Source organism: Sitophilus oryzae, unplaced genomic scaffold (genome assembly GCF_002938485.1).
Source record: "Sitophilus oryzae breed Bouriz unplaced genomic scaffold, Soryzae_2.0 scaffold_1436_pilon_pilon, whole genome shotgun sequence".
NCBI lineage: Eukaryota > Metazoa > Arthropoda > Insecta > Coleoptera > Curculionidae > Sitophilus > Sitophilus oryzae.
Genome location: NW_022146100.1, coordinates 2,043,695 through 2,063,093, shown reverse-complemented (window position 1 = coordinate 2,063,093; position 19,399 = coordinate 2,043,695). Strand labels below are relative to the sequence as shown.

The 19,399-nt window shown below is 33.2% G+C and overlaps 1 protein-coding gene across 1 annotated transcript in view; it reads right to left on the bottom strand.

Moving 5' to 3' along the window:
* Positions 1 to 1,175: 1,175 nt before the first annotated feature.
* Positions 1,176 to 19,399, bottom strand: part of LOC115876432 — a 40,244-nt gene continuing 22,020 nt past the window's right edge. Inside the window, exons 4-7 of the mRNA XM_030892204.1 lie at positions 12,865 to 12,998; positions 10,347 to 10,478; positions 7,872 to 8,004; positions 1,176 to 1,251 (exon numbers count right to left, since the gene is read on the bottom strand). Coding sequence (XP_030748064.1) covers positions 1,181 to 1,251; positions 7,872 to 8,004; positions 10,347 to 10,478; positions 12,865 to 12,998 — 470 coding nt within the window. The 3' untranslated portion in view covers positions 1,176 to 1,180. The remainder of the gene's footprint in view (positions 1,252 to 7,871; positions 8,005 to 10,346; positions 10,479 to 12,864; positions 12,999 to 19,399) is intronic.

Sequence of the window (19,399 nt, the reverse complement as noted above, 5' to 3'; positions counted from 1 at the left end):
TATATTAAGATCTTTCTTATATTTGTTATGTCTTAATCTTAATACTATATTATGCTTTGTCTGGAAAATAAATGTTAAAATATCTTAATTTTGCATATCCTATTCCTTCCTTCCATTAGGAAAAAAATGGTTTATAAATCATATATGCTAAGAAAATCACATAAATTAGGTGTAAGAATAGAAATCTTAAGGTAGCAGAAAAATTAATGCAATATATGTATAAGCAGATTAAACAAGGTAACTGTTAATGTTGCTGAAGCTGATTCTACCATTTTAATTACGGAGGCTAAAAGGCCTTTTAAATTAAGGCCTCCGTAGTTTTGATGGAATGTTAAAAAAAACTATTATGAACATGACATGGAGCTACAGCATCTAAAAATTAAAAAAAAAAAGAAAAAACTTGGACACATCCCTTTTAATTTCCCGAATTTTTAATAAAGCCCTTTTTAAACGTAGCATAATAATCTAGAGCAATTAGATTAATTATAGGAATCTAGAGTTTTATTTCTATTTAATTTTATTGACTATGAAAATACATTTTCACGCGTTCACGTGTTGTGCGAAATATTAAAATATTAACATAAATAATATACCGCGTACTATGATTGAAAAAAAATAGCGTCAGTGATGACTATGAAATGAAGATCGCTGTAATTTTATATGGGAAATGTCCTTTATCGTCATTTCCCAGCCAACTGGACGCCGTTTTTTCGATCATACGGTATATATTGACAAAAAAACACTGAAAAGCACATATTTGTTTTCTACTGAAAATAATTCCAAAATAACTCACAATCTGGCAACATCGAAGATGTGCGCATGCGTAGTGTCTGTGACTATATGCAGCAAAAACTCGTTTCAAGGTCAGCCACCGGATCCACACCATTACCTTATTTTTTTATTTGGTTAAATAATGGTTAAATAATATATACTAATATTATCTTAATTTTATGTAGTCTTTTATTTATCTTATGACTGTATACATATACTATTGCAAAATATCACATCACATTCATATTGAAGCATAATATATTATTTTATTATACACTTATATGCAGTAGAAAGGTACTAAAAATAATTGCTAAGGTCTATGACAAGGACCATAACGCTTGGTAACTAATATTTACACTATTTATATTACTTAAAATTAGTAATATGTTCATATTTCTCTTATCTTCAGTCATCTTACAATGAAGTATCCAAAGTAGAGCATCACCATGAGTATGTTGTTGTAATAGCTATTCATCGAACCTGAAATTAAAAAAATATAATTGCAAGTTGTTCAATTTTAATAACCACCATAGCATAACGTCTTCAAATTTATGTATTTACAGATATTTTGATATTGAATATTTAAATTTTATGGCATTAAACAAAAAAAAATAATTACAATAGACACTGCCAAACTCAAAACCCACTTGATATTTTCTTTTACAGGGTCCGAAAATAGTGGGTCGGGCATCTGTAGCTCTTAAAATAAAAAACTTAGCAATTTTGTGTAAGTGCAAACCTAAAGTATGTTTTAGGATGTATTTCAGGAAAATAATTTATCCTCTACCAGGACCAGGACGATTTTTTTAAATGGCTATGCACCCAAACAATCTGTATACCGTGTTGGCAACTGTTACCTTTGGGTCGGCATTTACATGTGTGGAAGTAAATCGCATAGGGATTCTATTAAGTCGGAGTGAGAGAAATGCGACCAACCGACGCGACGCGCGACGGTGTGCCGTTGCGGCGTTGCCGATACGCCTTTCCCTATCAAGTAAAGTAAAATCACGATCGCAAACCGCTTATTTTTAAAAGACTTTTTTTTAAGAGATAACTAGATAAAATCATTAGACATGTTTCTGAGCATCTGAAACGGAATTATAAGGATATCGTTAGGGTGTCATTTTTTTTATAACGAGAAAACGTCAGTAATCGCGATAATTTATAAACTCAACTTTTTAACACATAAGAGGCCATAACTCAAGATCCACTTTAGATATTGAAACTTTTTTTTATTTTCAAGATCGAATATTTTACAATATGTTTACATAAGAAAAATTCGATAAGGTTGTTTTTTCCATTCAAAAATTGTAAACAATCCATCCATTTACTTTTAGAGCATAGCAATTTTTAGCAATCGTGTAATTTTTTTATTGATGAAGATTTTCACATACTGTATACAAAGAAAATACAGCAGAAATATTAACAAAGTTCTTGAAAAAACTACAATCTATTATTTCTAATAGATTTCGAGATATCGATTTTTTAATTCTCCATTTACTAAAAAACATTAAAGAAAATTTATTTTATATTTTAGAAAGTTTGGCGTAGAATCTTGAACATCCTGTATTATTTAAGATTACGTATTTATAGCAAAGTAAGTACAGACCATCTAACGTAATTTTTTCAATGAAGGTTGCAAAATATATATATTTTTTATTTGTTTATTAATATCTCTGAAACTATCGAAATATGTCTACTCATATCTTAGTGTTAAAGTGATCTGAAAGGAAGCCAAAAATGCAATAATATACAGGGTGTTCTATTTAAAAAAAATCATCCCGATCCACCCACGCTTTTTTGAGCCACCCTGTTAGAAGTTAAAATATTTTCCTGAAATACATCCTAATACATACTTTAGGTTAGCACTTAAAAAATATTTCCAAGTTTTTTTATTCTAGAAGCTATATACAGATGCCCGACGCACTATTGCCGGACCCTGTATATATTACAGCATTGACATGCAATGCAATTTAAATAAATATCTAGCAGTATATTTTTTCCAATCATTAATAAAATTCCTCTCTTATTCAGGCTCCATTTTTGCAATTAGTGTTGTTTTAATGGCTTATAAACCAACGAATAAGTTACAAACCTACACATAATAATAGCAATAAAAAAGACATTAAAAATCCACTTTAACTTTTTTAATTCAATATGAAACTTTTTGCCAAATTATCTGCTAGGTACTTAATTTTAATAGATACTAACGAACATTTGTGTCCTAAAAATACAGTATAAGTAGAGGGAGATCATGGTACAAAGAATACAAGGTATGATCGATAGCGGCTCCAATTTCGTTCAGTTCGCGCATACCATCTGTGACGTCACTAGGAAAATAATGAATAAAATAAAAAATAAAGAAAGTTGACAGGAGATCTGCATTTTTTGGGGTTATGGCTCTGGTTATGGTTAAGAATTGTTTATTTTTAAAACTTTTTAGTTCGTTTAATTTAATAATTACTAAAACCAGCAGTTCCAAAAATATATTTAAAAATAATTATCTATTAACATGGATTTGGACGATAATAATAGGTAAGAATACTAAATTTATTTCTATATTCGGTATAAAATTGTTTATTAGGTTTTTAGTTTGCGATGTTTATGGAAATAATTTTCATGTTCATTGCCTCTGAATTCACATGAGGACAGAGATGAGGATATCTATGGAAAAGTAACCACAAGAGGAATTGTTACATCATTTAAAAAATGTTGGGAAGTTGAAGTTTCCCATCGAAAAGTAGAAAATGCCAATGCAGATGAATGTATTGTAATTGTGATAGAAGTAATTCCAAGGGTGAAGTCTATTATAATTAGTGACCTGTGCTTCTTTTTATATGTAGATGTTTCAGGTTTTGAGAATAAATCGGTTGAACGAAACCCAAAATTTAGAGGAAGTATTTGCATACCCAGAATATGACCTCAAGGATTATATAGCTCAAATTTCCTTTAATGGTAGGCAATTATTCAATGCAAATTAACTTTTTAAGTGACTGAAATATTAAATAGTTTACAATATGGTATATCACTAAAAATATATTACTTTTAGGTACAATTAGTGCCCGATACATTTCAAAAAGTAGAATATTATTTTATATTAAATGAGGTGTTGTACCAACAATCAATTTATATTAATACCGGAGATTAAAAAATAACAGAATAAATAGTTCTTTTTTTTATACTACAAAAATAAACTATAGAATACAACAGTATTTAAAAAATAAATAAAAAGTTATGTCCCGGCCGAGATTCGAACTCCGGTCTCTCGCTTCCTAGCCCGACTCCTTACGCACTGCTCCACAGTAACTTGCTTAGCGATAATTCAAAGGCGGTATATAAACAAAAAAACAGGTTTATAACAATATCTTGACGATTTGAACTGGCGCGCGGAGCGTGCTGACCAATAGCGCTAGTTATCACCTGTGACGTAGCGACCAACCTGCGCAATATCATACCTTGTATTCTTTGTACCATGGAGGGAGATGGCCGATTCTACGCCTGGAGGAGGCGCACTGCGCGTACGCGTAGTACGTTAAAATAAGTTAATAAACAAGAATAAACAGCTTTGAACCGTTTTTGAACTGCTTTCAACGGGTTTGAACAAAAAATTAACAGATCTGTTGTTTTAAGCTAAAAAGCGGTTCAAAGCAGTTCAAAAGTGGTTCAAAGCTGTTCAAACCTGTTTATTCTTGTTTATTAGCGTATTTTAACCATTCTTACCTGATTTACGCGCATGCGCAGTGCGCCTCCTCCGCCTCATCCAGGCGTAGAATCGGCAATCTCCCTCTACTACTTTTTTATTTTTTCAGTTAAAAAACGAGATTTGGTATGTTAGTATATGACATAAATTAGGATTATTAGGATTGATTGACGTATTCAATTGTTTTCGGTCACTTCCTGTTTCACCGGAAATTACTACAACTTTTGAATTTTAAATGGCACCCTGGGTATTTTTTTACTTTATTCGTTATTAAAAATAACAGCATTCAACGTAATGACATAATGATTGACATAATGTACAAGTATAGTTTTTATTAATCTATTATTTTTTATTATCTATTCCTATGGAGTCACTATGGAGTACACCATAGAATTTTATTTTATTTTTATTTATTTACGCAAACTTAAAAATTGGTAGTATTGAGAGAAAGAATAATTATGTTTTATATATTAAATTGATGAGTCGGTCTCTTAATAAAGAAAAGTTATTTATTATTATATCAGTAAAATCATCAGATTGTTGAAGAGCTGTGAAAAGATCTTTTTAGATTGCAAGTAAGGCCAAGTGGCGATAAAGGTTTATTTTTCATGGAATCTCTACTATAAATTTTAATGCATTTCAAACATGAAAATTGTCTCTCAACTCAAGTACTTGTAAATGGCGCAGTAAAAAACAAAACAAACAATTTAAAAGCCTCTGGAAATATATTTCCAGGATTGCTCTCCTTAAATTATTTTATGCTCGAAATTGTCATACCTATTATCAATACCTGCAATTTATTCATTAGGTGCCCGGTGGCGTAGAGGAATTTAGCTCTCGTCTACCAATCTGAAGGTGTGGGTTCGAATCCCACACCCGGCATTTCATCAGCCGACTATTTCTATTAAAATAAAAATAGTTTGGGTACCTAGGTCGACTCAGCCTTAAATGAGTACTTGGGATTCACATTCCTGAGGTAATAATAGGCGGTTGAAGCGTAGTGCTAGCCACATTACCTTCCTTGTATACCGAACGCCTCTAGTATAACAAGCTGTACCTTGCTACTCCCAAGGCGTCAAACGCTATATACGGGAGCTATTATTATTAGTATTATTAATTTATTCATTAATTTATGTTGGTCAATAACATTGTTTGTTTGTTAAATCACTATTAAATGCGTTGGAAGTTGGAAATGTATCAATATAACAAGTTTGTTAAATCAGATGTTAAATGCGTTGGAAATTTTTGATAGGATTCTTTAAAATTCGGATCCGCAAGAGATAAATAATTGAGATATACGAGTACCTATCTGCAAACCTTGTATAACAATGTTATCTAATATTTCATAAAATAAAATTCGCAAAGATATTTGACTTAGCCGCTTTTATTAATATATCGAATTGAAATAGCACAGAGACTTTTCTGTAACAGCTGTTGTATCGTCTTCTTGCACCGAATAAAATAACGCGCTTTTTTATTTCGGATTCTTTTATTTCTGTGACGTATTCTGAAATACAACGGATTATATCATTTTTAATAATCTCGGATAAGCCCAAAAAATGTTTCCAATTTGCTTTAAACGTTTTTTGAATTTTCATATAAAAGTTTTATATGTATTGTTGTTAAGTTTAACGTAGTGTTGTTAAGTTTATATGTATTATTGTATGCTACGTATAACGAATCATATGAAATATCCCCTTAACGAAATGTGATATATCTCCTTATGAAATATCCGGAGTATCCCCTTAACATCTAAGCCTACCGAGCTTCCACAACTTCATGCGAAGGCGACCGGAAATTTCGCCTAAGCCCCGCCTTAATATGATACAACTCCGACTTATGTCGCGTCGCTACCGCACGAGATAGAGACAGAAGACTGCCGTACGTCGTGCACCGACTCTGATAGTAGGCGATGTAGAAATGGCTGAACCAGTGTTACCAACTCCGGGATTTTATCCCTAAATTTGGGGAGAAAAAATCTATATGGTTTTTTTTAGGGAGTAAAATTTTTTGGGGATATTTTTAGGGATAAAATTTCAATGGAATTTTACCGCTACCAAAGAGGAGATAAGACCGCTACTGCTATTTTTCAAAATTAATAGGGAAGTATCAATAAAACAAAATAATTTATTTATTTTAATCACCGAATCTTGGAGAACAGTTGTGGGGAATTTAGTTGTTTGGATTTAAGAAGGTTTGATATTGCTTTAATGGAAAGTTTCGAACAGTTGGCTACATTGCTGTAATCAGACGTTTCAAGGTCAACCACTTAAAACACAACAAATTGTTTATTTATTATTATCTTTGAAAAAGAAGACTAAGGAAGGAGCATAATGCTATCCATGTATTCATGGTGGGCGGAAAAGCCACCATAAAAGCTCTCTAGGGTGGGGATCCTTGACAGTTCTGTTTGACGATTCATTTGACACATTTGAATTTGATTTGAAATTTTGTGGATTTGTCAGTCTTTACGGAGCTTATTTTATGTTATTTATTATTTATTCTACTACTGATAGTTGTATAAAGGTAGTAAATCTATATGGAAATTGTGGCAGAACTTAAATTAACAGTGACACTATCGCGATTTATCGAAAAAGACTCTAAAATAGTTGGTTGTGTAGCGTGCGGTAGATCTCGGCAAAAATTGAGTGAAATAATGGAACAACTTTTCGCTAGTAAGTGACTATATAATATACATACATGTAGTAAACCGATCATTTATGAAATTCACTTAAATTAACTAAATTATATATTTTTCTTGAATTTTTAGCTTTTATTTATTACTTGTCAAAGATTAGATGTCAAAGAATTTAGATACGTTAATTTGACTTACCTGCTTCAGTAGCGTATCGGATGTTTGTGTTAATAAATACCTATTATAACTTATCTATTTTTATTAGAATTATATATTTTTATAACAATTTTAATAACTACCAACATTTATTCACAACGTAAAATAAAACAACAAATTATTGAGTCTACCCCACGTCTACCCTACATCATAGAGAGAGTTGGGAACACTGGGCTGAACAAAGGCACTCCAACGGTCAAAATTATTTTGTTTTCTAACGCAGCGGCGGTCGGCAGTCAGTGGCTTGTCAGTGGTCAGCGTACGCCAGTGGTAGTGAATATGTTAATATACTAGACCACAAATATTAAAATAATATTGATTATTAAAACACACTTCTGTGTATTAACAGTATTATTATTTATTGGCAACATTAATCGTAAAAAATGTAATGTAATAAATTTAGGACCTATGTTGATATAAAAAATAAATCTTATTTTTACGTAAAGAATTTCACCCAAGAAATGGCACATGTTTTTTGAAACACCCATTATAACATATACTTAATAGGTTGTTTTCTTTTATCTATGAACATTATATTAATTTCCTTACCTCCAGAAGTTTGTGTAACTCCAATGACAGATGACGGCCACGGCTTTGGTCTGTCATCGTCGATATATCTCACGTCCTCACTTCGGTAGAGATGAAACAACCAGCTCACACACTGTACTTTTATCACACCGCCCTGAAAACACATGTTTGAAACATTATTAATTGCACTCGGTGCGAAAAAAATAAAATATATTTGTAAGCATTAATTACATTAGTAGATGGATTAGTTTAAATTGTATATTATATAAGTAAGTTGACAGATAAAGTCGTAAATATTTATTATACATGTAAATCATTCAGCACAGTAGGTATATTTATTTAATTCAAATAAATATATGTACCAATTCATTCAGATCGTTGAATAAATTTTAATTACATAATCGACTTGTTCGCTTATCAAATTGATTTATTTCATAACGAAAAAATTATCAACTCTAAAAAATAGAAAAGCGAGTAGAAAAGCATTTTTTATTTGTAAAATGTTTCTAAGTAAAATTCAAACGGACAACAAATAAACAAATTTGTCTAAACAAGAATGCCTCAAACATGAAACAAGAATATCTATCCCTAGGAAAAATACCACTACACGCAGATATATTCCTAATGAATCATATCATAGTATTGAACATAAAATGGCTAGTTTAAATTTCTTAGTTCATAGATTACTTAGTTTTCCACTTTCCAACGAAATATATGAAATAGAAAGAGATTACATTAGGAATGTAGCTGAGTGTAATGGATATTCTCCTTCACTAGTTGATAAAAGAATTAGAAAACGTAGGTATAGGTTAATGATTTCTGAAAATTCGACTTTTCAAGTGGAGAAAGATACGACAAAATATTTTTCAATACCGTTTGATAGACAGTTATCCCGTGGTCTATAAGGAATTTTTAAGAATGTCAATTACAAATTTGTGTATAGTGCTAATAATAAATTACAACAATTATTAGGTAATCCAAAGGATAAAACACCGCTACTGGAAAGGTCGGGTATTTATGAAATTTCTTGTAAAGATTGTAATCAGAAATATGTTGGGCAAACTAGAAGATCAATATTAACTAGATTTAAAGAACATTTAGCTCAGATAAGATATGGTAGACCTGATAAATCTTGCGTTGCCGAACATATTGTTGATAAAGAACATTGTATAGATCTTAATAACTTAAAATTACTTAAACAAGTCTCAAATTACAGGCAATTAGATGCATATGAAAGCATCAGAATTAATAAATGTAAAGATAGTATGAACAGAGACAACGGTCCAATTCCTTCAAGTTCTTAGTTCCTATTACTCTAGTGGCGGAAATCTAACTGTTACGCTCGGTGGGTTCTGACTCGGTTGGCTAGATTTTGCCACGCCCACTCTGTGCCCACTGAGCGAGTATATAAACGCTTCAATTGTAGATTGTATTTTAGTTTATAATCATCTGCTGATGATGCTAACATGGTTAGCGAAACGCGAGTCCAGTGTAAAAGTAAAACTGCTTTGGTGTATTGTGGTGATTTAGTGTTTTATTTTGCTGTGTAACACCAAAGGTTCCAACCCTCAACTGTAAGCCAGAAGCAAAAGAAAACAAAAAATAAAGGTAAACTAACTGGTAAAACCAAGATTAATGTTCTGATAAACTGACATTACATAAAATCATACTTCAAATTGACAATTATTATTACTACCTACTTCTGACGACGGAGAAAGATATTAGACATCCAAAGTACGTTGTTTTTTAACATATCTGTTAACGTTTGACCATAGATAAACGAAACAAGTTTAGATTGGAAAGTGCCCATAAGGACAATGTAAACTCTATATGGCGCTATTCTTGCAACGGTCGCGACCCAAAGCTTTTGAAAATTTCGGAGCGGTTCGGCTTTTTCCGGAATTATATCGCCAAATATTGTTTATTCAAATTTATTATTATTTTCTTTTAATTATGGTTCAATACAGTTGCAAAAAGGTAGTGGCTCGACGTCCTACCAACGTAAGAATAAGGAAATCTAAACAACGTTGGAATTAGTAAAACAGACGACGTTTGCATAACGTTGGAATAGGTCCTGAAAGTGACGTCGGAAAACTCTTTATTGCCCAACATTGTAACTACGTTGTCCGAATCACCTAAAGATCACTTAAGCAAAAAAGTTACAAGACAACGTTTATTCGACGTCGCAGAAGCTTTTACTTTGTTGTATTACTAGTTGAACGTCGGTACAACGTTACAAAAACGTTGACATTTATTTTAATACCCAAGGTACGGAGCTAATTATTTTTTGTAACTAATCCAACGTTGTGTTTAGTAAACATGTGGTCGCAAGTCGTGAAAATGCTACTTGGGAGCCACTGATAAAAAATGGTTTCCGTTTGGATTCTACGCAGCAGCAACTTCCTTGTTCATGGGCAAAATATGTACCTCTAATGTTTTCGAGAAATTTTATTTACCAAATTAGATAAGATGAATTATTAAATTATTTTATCTTACCTGAAAAACATTTTCGTTTAATTCCTTCGATAGATAAGACACTGTCATATATTGGCGATGTTCATAGTGGGAAGATGATTTTACAATAGAATTATTTTCCAAAGGAATTACTTTTCGACCATTTTCGTCAACCTAAAAAATAAACCCTAATAAGTAAAATTAAAATATCACGTATCACGTAGATAACTTAGACGTAAATCCAAACTGATTCTTAAAAAACATACTATTTTTTCAAAGTGTGACACTATTTGATTTTTCAGAACTGTTTCAAAGACTTTAGAAAGTGCGGGCAAAATCGAAATTGGTCTATAATTACACTAGTTTACAAAGTTTAACTTTCTTTTATATACCCCGAAATAAATGCACATAAATAGGTTAATCTACCTTCCTTAAACTTAAAAATGTTATGGTGCGTCCAGACCTGAGGAGTCGAGTGCGAGACGAGCGCGAGACATTCCAAATTTGCGGTGTTTTTCAAAGGATGGAGGGGTCTCGCAAGAGCCTCGCGACGGTCTCGCGGGACAACCCACGGAGCCTCGTGTGGCCTCGTTGCTATCCGTTCCCTGTCGGTTTTTCAACGGCCGAGAGAGAGAGAGAGAGAGAGAGAGAGAGAGAGAGAGAGAGAGAGAGAGCAAAGAAAGCTCGCAGCCAAGTCTGGACGTGTTTTTGGTAGGCCCGCTCGACCGCGAGATATTAGCTCTGATATTATAGTGCATATTGAAATGGAGACTTTCAGGAAGAAGATCAGCTGAAATTAATCGATTTATTTAAAGAAAAACCAATATGATGCAGTCCAAAAGATAAAGAATATTAAAAAACACGATGCGTGTGTAGATATGTGAATAAAACTTGGGAAAAATGTACAAATTATTTCTCTACTGGCAACTAACAGGAAGGAGATTATTATAGGAAGATTAATTATTATTGAATCTTGTTACCTATAGTAAATTAAATATACAGGGTGAGCCAACGATAAAGTTCATTATTTTATTTGTTTTGAGAATTATTAAAAAGTGTTTTAGAATTATTAAAAAATAGAAAAACTGTAGAGAAGGTTAAGATACACATTTTAAAATTATTATAGAGTATACAGGGCGGTTCAAAATAGTGTTACGGATATAACATAGTTTTCTAAATGTAATACATTATTTTTTTTTATTTTTAGATTCTGCTTAAAATTTTATGACTTTTTTTATGTCTTGCTCTCGTCTCGCACTCGTCTTGCTCTTGCCTCGCTCTTGTCTCGCTCTTGTCTCACGCTCGTCTCGCACTCGACTCTTCAAGTCTGGACGCACCATAAATAGTTTCGACGTTACAAAAGTTCCATTTTCAAACGTAAATTTTAAAAATATTACAATATTAATTTCTAAACAGAGCAAAAGGTTTTAAACAATGCTACTATCTCGCAATCTTTGTAAAAATCATAAATATTTTTAACTCAAGTCGCTGAGAAAATAGACAAATTATTATTTGACATATTTCTCACAAATAGCATAGTGAGTCGCTGATGAAATTGAGTAATACTGAAATTATTTTAAATCTGTGATCTGTGAGATAAACAACGATATTTAGCGTTAATGTTCCAGCACTACAACGACCTTCCAAACAGCGTCGGTCAAGTGGTCGAAGTGGTTCTGTATTGGGTGTAGCCAGGAAAATGCACCATGTTACACAAGTATACCATAGTTGATAGGTTCATTTGAATGCCCTTCTCTACTCTCTATCATTATGTATGCCGTCGCACTTATAGATGCCTTACTTATATGGCTTCCCCTAGGAGATGCAAGACCTTGTAGTTGGTGGGGAAGCTCCTGGTCAGGTGCTGGGGGAAATCCCCTCTAGCACTTGGCTTGGTGTAAGAAGCATCTCACTCATCGTCTTGTCCCTGACTGTAGTGTCGTGGCCAGGGAATTGCACCAAGCATTATAACGATACCGGGCGGGGCTACGGACAGCCTCAACCTTGGGGCACCGGGGGGCACCCTATTGTATTTTACCCCCTACTTATACATGCGGGGCTCTGTAGAAGTGGACCGACTGTCCCTAGCGACTCATAGGAACACTGTGAGATCTGGTAATAATAGTAATAAAAACATCACCGGTGAAGCTGTGGGGAAACCCCCTAGCGACACTGGGAACAGTAACAATGAAAGTTCCAAGGGGCCAAACCCAAAGAGAACTACAGAAGAGGTGGCTGACACTTGCGTGAGACCATCCTCCGCAAGTGGCATACAAGCTACCACCTCCTCCATGGGTCGGGAGCCTACCTCCTACCTCTAAACCCAACAGGCGACACAAGCTACCGTTTCGTCTACCCGGCCTGGGTCGTAGCTCCTCGACTGTGAGGGACACGGGTCTCCGTAGGAAGTCCTGGGACTGTATGATGAATTATAACTCAAGAAAGGGGGACACAATAGATCTCTAAGGTCGCAGAGATTAACCCCCCTCCCACTTATTCTAAATTCTATTCTACTTATATGGAGTTAACATAGTTTTTATTGTACAAAATAAAAAGATACCTTTAATCCATTTATGTACCAAGTTATATTCATTGGTGGAAATGACGGGGGTGCGCTACAATTAGCTGTTACTAAAACAGCTGAATCTGCTACTTCTTTCTGTATGTGCAGGATGGGATTCTCATGAGGAACATCTGAAAGTAGGTGAAATTAGTAGTCCTACAGCTGAAAATATTGATAAAATTTTTATACATTTTATGTTAAATATTTTTTTCTAAACAGTGCAATCAAAATTTGAATTCGATTTTTGAATTCAGAGTTCTAATAGCGCGACCACTATCGAACACCCACTTATTATAATTCCACTTATTTTTACCAAAAATGCAAGTGTTTCTAACTTGCACTTAAAAAAATTCAAGCTATAGGGAAAATTACAACGACTCGTTAATAAATAAACAAATTAAGTATCACGAGACGTAATTAAATCGTGAAGCTAAACGCATGACGTACACCTTTCCGTAGAACTTTAAGTACTGACAGTACTGACAGAGGTATCGATCGATTGGGTCGATCGGTCAACTGCGACAAATCTGCTATATCCCCTTCCACGTCTCTTAGCGATGTGCACAGTTTCTCGGTTTATTTCATACGTTTAGCAACGTGTGTTTACTGACCTCTCTTTGTTCAGTACATTATAAACGCATTGTACTCTTCTTACATACGGAAATCTCGACCCAAGACTAACCTTTGCCAGCCCTTAGTATTACTTTTATAGAAAATAGATATTTCTATTGTAGATACAAGTATGTATGTATACAGGGTTGTTCACCACATACGACACGGAGTATTGTAGCTAAACGATTAGATTTTTACAAATTGTAAGTTTTGGGTTCTTTGAAGGATTATTAGAGCTACAATTTAAAAATATTTTTACAAGATACAGAGTGTCCCAACTAAGTAAAAAATATTATAGTTGTATTTTTTTAAATGGAACTCCTGTATATTATTCTATTTTAGATTCTACCATTAAAATAAAAGGTAAATTTGATTAAGGTTCATCATACTTAAACCTTACCGTTTCTGAAATATTTTCAATTTTATGAAATTGCAGTAAAAATTTTAAGGCTTCATTTCTCCAAGGGTATCAAAGTTTTTAATACTAAATATTTACTGAAGATTATTTATTGGCCAGATATTGTGTTGCAATAATAAAAAAAATACTACCTTATACAGAGTGTCCAAAAATGTATATTAAATAATTACTAGCTTTAAACGGCAATAGCGTGTTTAATTTAAATGGAACACCCTATATATTTTGCATGAATCAGATGCACAATGTAATTGTCTATCAAATTGTATTATACCATTTTTTACCTATCTCTTTAAGTTTTCGTAGAAAATGCATTTTCGTATAATTTAGACCTCATTTATCACTATACCCATGGAATATTGACATTTTAGATTATTTTTAAAGATGTAACAAATTTTCCAAGAGTACAGATACTAATACTGTCGATATAGCTCGCTTGTTTCATAAAACAAAATAAAAAAACTGTTTAAATATTTATGTTAAAAAGGACCAATTAATATGATGCCAGTATTCAGACTACATTAATTGACTGTTTATGTTGATTAATAATAATTGCTCCAAATACTAAAAAACTGAATTTTGTGTGTGTATTAGACAGTGTGGTAAAAAGTAACGCCTTATAAATTTTATTTCATTTTTTGACGAATGCTGATTTATAAAAACAGAGACGTTTATTTTCATAATTTATTATTATTTTGATTTCTGAGCCAAATCCACATTTATTTAGAATATTTTATTAATTAAAACAATTTAAAAGTATGTAATTAACTAATTTTTGGTCGGAAATAATGGTGGTATATTTAATTCGTATAGTCTTTTATAAAGATTTAAACAGTTTTTTTGGTATATCAATAGGCTTGCAATATTTACCACTTGTACATTTTCTGCATATATGTTGCTTAAAAAAATCTGAAATGTAAATATTCCATGGGTATAGTGATAAATGAGGTCTAAATTATAAGAAAATGCATTTTCTACGAAAAGTTGCAGAGATAGGTAAAAAATGGTATAATAAAATTTGATAGACAATTAAATTGTGCATATGATTCACGTAAAATATACAGGGTGTTCCATTTAACTTAAACACGTTATTGCAGTTTAAAGCTAGTAATTACTTAATATAAATTTTTGGACACTCTGTATAAGGTAGTAAAATTTTTATTATTGCAACACAATATCTGATCAATAAATAATCTTCAGTAAATATTTAGTATTAAAAACTTTGATACCCTTGGAGAAATAAAACATTAAAATTTTTACTGCAATTTCTTAAAATTGAAAATATTTCAAAAACGGTAAGGTTTAAGTGTGATAAACCTTAATCAAATTTACCTTTATTTCAATCGTAGAATCCAAAAATAGAATAATATACAGGGTGTTCAATTTAAAAAATACAACTATGATATTTTTACTTATTTGGGACACTCTGTATCTTTAAAAATTTTTTTAATTGTGCTACCTAATAGTCCTTCAACGAACCCAAAACTTACAATTTGTAAAAATCTAATCGTTTAGCTACAATACTCCGTGTCGTATGTGGTGAACAACCCTGTATACTTTTTCAAACAGAGAATATTAATAAATTCTAAAAAGTAAAAAGTACCGTCCTATGACAGCATCGTACAACAAAATTGAACGGCCACTCACCATCAAATCTTTTAGTTTAAAAGAGTTGTTCAAGCAAAAATTTCGGAAATCAAAGAAGATAATTTGTAGGCAACATCTGCAGTATGTGTAGTGCAAACTGAATAATGCAAAAAACAATAACCCAATCGAAGTTGGTGGTGTAAGGAATGGTTTCTAAAAAGAGCCACATACTATATTCACATATTAATCTATTCAATTGCAACTGTGCCCAGATGATTGGCGTAATTATCTGCGAATGTACGAGATTTAGTTACTTAATTTAGTAGCACCCTTAATTAGAAAAAAATATTTACAACAAAACGGTTCGATTATACTGATGTAGTTAACAAAAAAATATTTGATTAGTATACCCCGAAAATGTAAATTCACTCGGACTGGTTGAACATGGCAAATTAAAAGTAAATTTCCAATTTACAGAGAAGACCAGGCTACCGTAACATAGCAAGTTGCCGGACGAATTTACGTTTACCGTTTTGCGTTCGTACTCGAGATTCACTGCCGGCTAGTCGGCTGGTCAGGCAGTACGCAGTTGCAGTTGTGCTTGGACGGGTCGGTCGTGACAGACTAGGAAGACGACGCGAGGAGTGCCGTAATTTATTATTTTCATTTTAAGTGTTTACCTTCACTTAAGGTAACATTTAAAATAAAAATACTTAAATATTTATTATTTGAGTATGTTTACAAGCCAAAACTAAAAATAAATAAATTCTCTAAAATATTACTCTAAATAAAAAAAAGTTAGAACAAGTGTTCAAAAAGACCATCTTCTTGTGCTAGACACAAGCCTAGGCGGTCTAGGTAAATCCCCGTCTGACATTGGCTAACATATTAGGGCTAATATTAAAGCCTCTCGTATTTTTACTTGAAGCTGATCCAGATTATTAGCCCTATTATGACCATACACTTTGGATTTTACATAACACCACAAAAATAAATCATTGGGAGAAAGATCTGGTGATCTAGCGGGCCACAAAATAGTTCCATATCCACTAATTAAACGGTTGGAAAAAGTATTGTTCAAATATACTTGAACAATACGGGCATTGTGGGCAGGGCAACCACCTAAGAAATTTGATTACTTGAAAACGTGGGATTTTGATCCGCGGTAGCACAAATGAACACTTGCTTTAACTCCTGTTCTTCATTAATCAACATATCAGGCTTTTAGTGTTTTTGTGGGGACACGCACCCATGTGTATCAAAATTATTAATAACTCTTGATATAGTAGGTAAAGATGGAATTGGCCTGTTTACAAAAGTTTGTGGAAAAATTGTTTGTATCTCCCGATAAGACCTATTTTGGAAATACCATTTTACAATTTGAATCTTCTCACGAACTCCGTAAACATCCATTATTTTACTTAGAAAATAAATTTTACACGAGAGCTGTCGCGAGAATTTATTACTATTTTTATTTTATCGCATTTTTTCGCCTGCTTTTTATACGGCGGACGGGTATACGCTAATTCGTCCGGTTCTGCCTATGTTACTACTACGGTGGTCCGGTCTGTATACACAACCAAACTTATATTGAATCAGTCTTTATTTCTGACTAAATTTCTTGTAAGGATAAAAACTAAATGTATACAACTTTAAGATAAGGCTTTTTGTTGTAAATAAACATGATAATAAAGAATAAACGACTGCGACGATTTATTTTCTTTTGAATTTTGTGTTCAGTAGTAAAATCACGACTGTCATCAGAAAAAAAAATGCAAAGAAATAAAAAATGCCTTATGCTGGATTAACAGATGTACAGAGGGGAAGAATTATTGCCCTCGCCGAACAAGGAATGATCCAAAGAGACATAGCAGAGATAGTAGGCTTTAACCAGGGTGTTGTATCGAAAACATATGCAAGCTACTTGGAAATAGGAACACACAAGGATAGGCCCAGACAAAGTCGTCAAAGAGTTGACGAAAACTGAACAACAAGACCGCCATGTGTGCCAAATTGCTAGAACAAATCCTAATGTTTCTCATCCAGAGCTACAAAGACAACTTCTGGCAGCTACAGGTGTGAACGTTTCAGTTGAAAGAAAAATACATCGTGCTCGAGGGTTGTACAGTAAGAGAGAGTTACAAGTCCCAAGGTTATCTCGGCAAAATAAAATTTACCGGCTAAATTGATGCCTTCATCATCAAAACTGGACAAAACTGAGAATTGATAAAATGTTTTTCTTTCGGATGAGACCAGAATTGGCCTAAAATCAGATAACAATCGAATTCGGGTTCTCAGAGCTCCAGGACGACAAGCAAGACTTCAGGCTGCCAAATTTGTACCAAGATATAAAGGAGGAACTGTAATGTTCTGGGGAGGTATTATACTGAAAGCAAAAACTACATTGTTACCACTTCAAAAAACTTTAACGGGTCGGAGATATGTTGATTTGGTGCTAGAACCAATCGTTAGTCTTTGGAGAGCTGCAATTGGGGATAATTTTAACTTCATGCACGATAGTGCACCTCCCCATACTAGCAGAGTGACTAGAGAATGTCTTGAAACGGAAAGTGTTATAGTTTTCGACTGACCTGCATGTTTACCAGATCTAATCGATCAGATCCCTATCGAACATTTGTGGGACTAGCTCAAAAGAAGGGTTAGAGCTCGTCGAAACTATCCAGGAAATCTTGCACAACTTATTGATGCAGCATTATTAGAATGGGTGTAGCGTTTTTTATAAACATTACCACTGCAACCGACAGCTTTTCGTTGGTAGAGCAGTCGTGGATAAGATATTTCACTGGAAAGAACTAATTAACAATAATAACTCGAAATTATAAATATTGGGCGCCAGGCATGAACAGAGAAAGAAAACACAGTTGTTTATTACTTAAAACTAGTGACTATATTCATTCATGATGTATCCTGATGGTAAATAGCATTGTACAATTTTAATAATTATTATAGTGGTTATATGTCGAGTAAAGCTATGTATGTAAATAATATTAAATATGTTCTATGAATAGACTATGAAAAAATACAATGCGTGTAACGTTATAGAAAATATAAGAAAGGTAGCATTATTTTACTTAAATTGTTAAATTTTATGCGGTGTTAAATCTGATATGTTGCAACCTGTAGATTCTAGAACCTATGTCTGGTTATTCATCTGTTAATATAGCGTAATAATAATATCTATAGAAAGTAATACTATTACAAGGCGTAATGTAATGAAACCTAAAATCTAAATCATATTGTAACAACTAAATCGACATAAATGTTCTTAATAATCTAACCACTATATATAATCTGTACGATATTATTTAAAATGTACGTTAAGTTAAGACTGAAAATCGACAGAAAACCAGAACCTAAATCTACACTTAGCTGTTCTTGAGGCAATCCTGTTTCAGAGAGTAGCAGCGTGAGGTGGGCTCATACCTCTGTACTGTCTGTCGGCGATCCTGTTGGCCAAAACAACAAAAGGGGCCAGAATGAGGACACCATGAATCAATACAGCCGTAGCTACTGACTAAGCTTAGAAATGGGAGCGAAGCAGCATGGGGCTTACGCTGTATCCATACTGTGGCAATATGGGGACACTACCCGTACCTTGGAACACTACTAGGACCTTGGATAATGTCGTAACCTGGACCATAACCTTGGACACAGTCCGTCCATAAGATAACGGTACAGGGGAACACTACCCGTACCTTGGACACAGTCCGTCCATAAGACCCTAAAAATACGAAACTCTTGTTTAAAAATCCAAACAAGGTCTAATAAACAAAATAAACCTACCTCGAAACACTTCCGAGGGCTCAATAATAAACAAAAGAACTGTCCTTTCTTCCATTTAACATTCGAAAAGTGAAGTTAAGCGCGGAGAGCGACCTAACCTTGGAGCGATGTTGA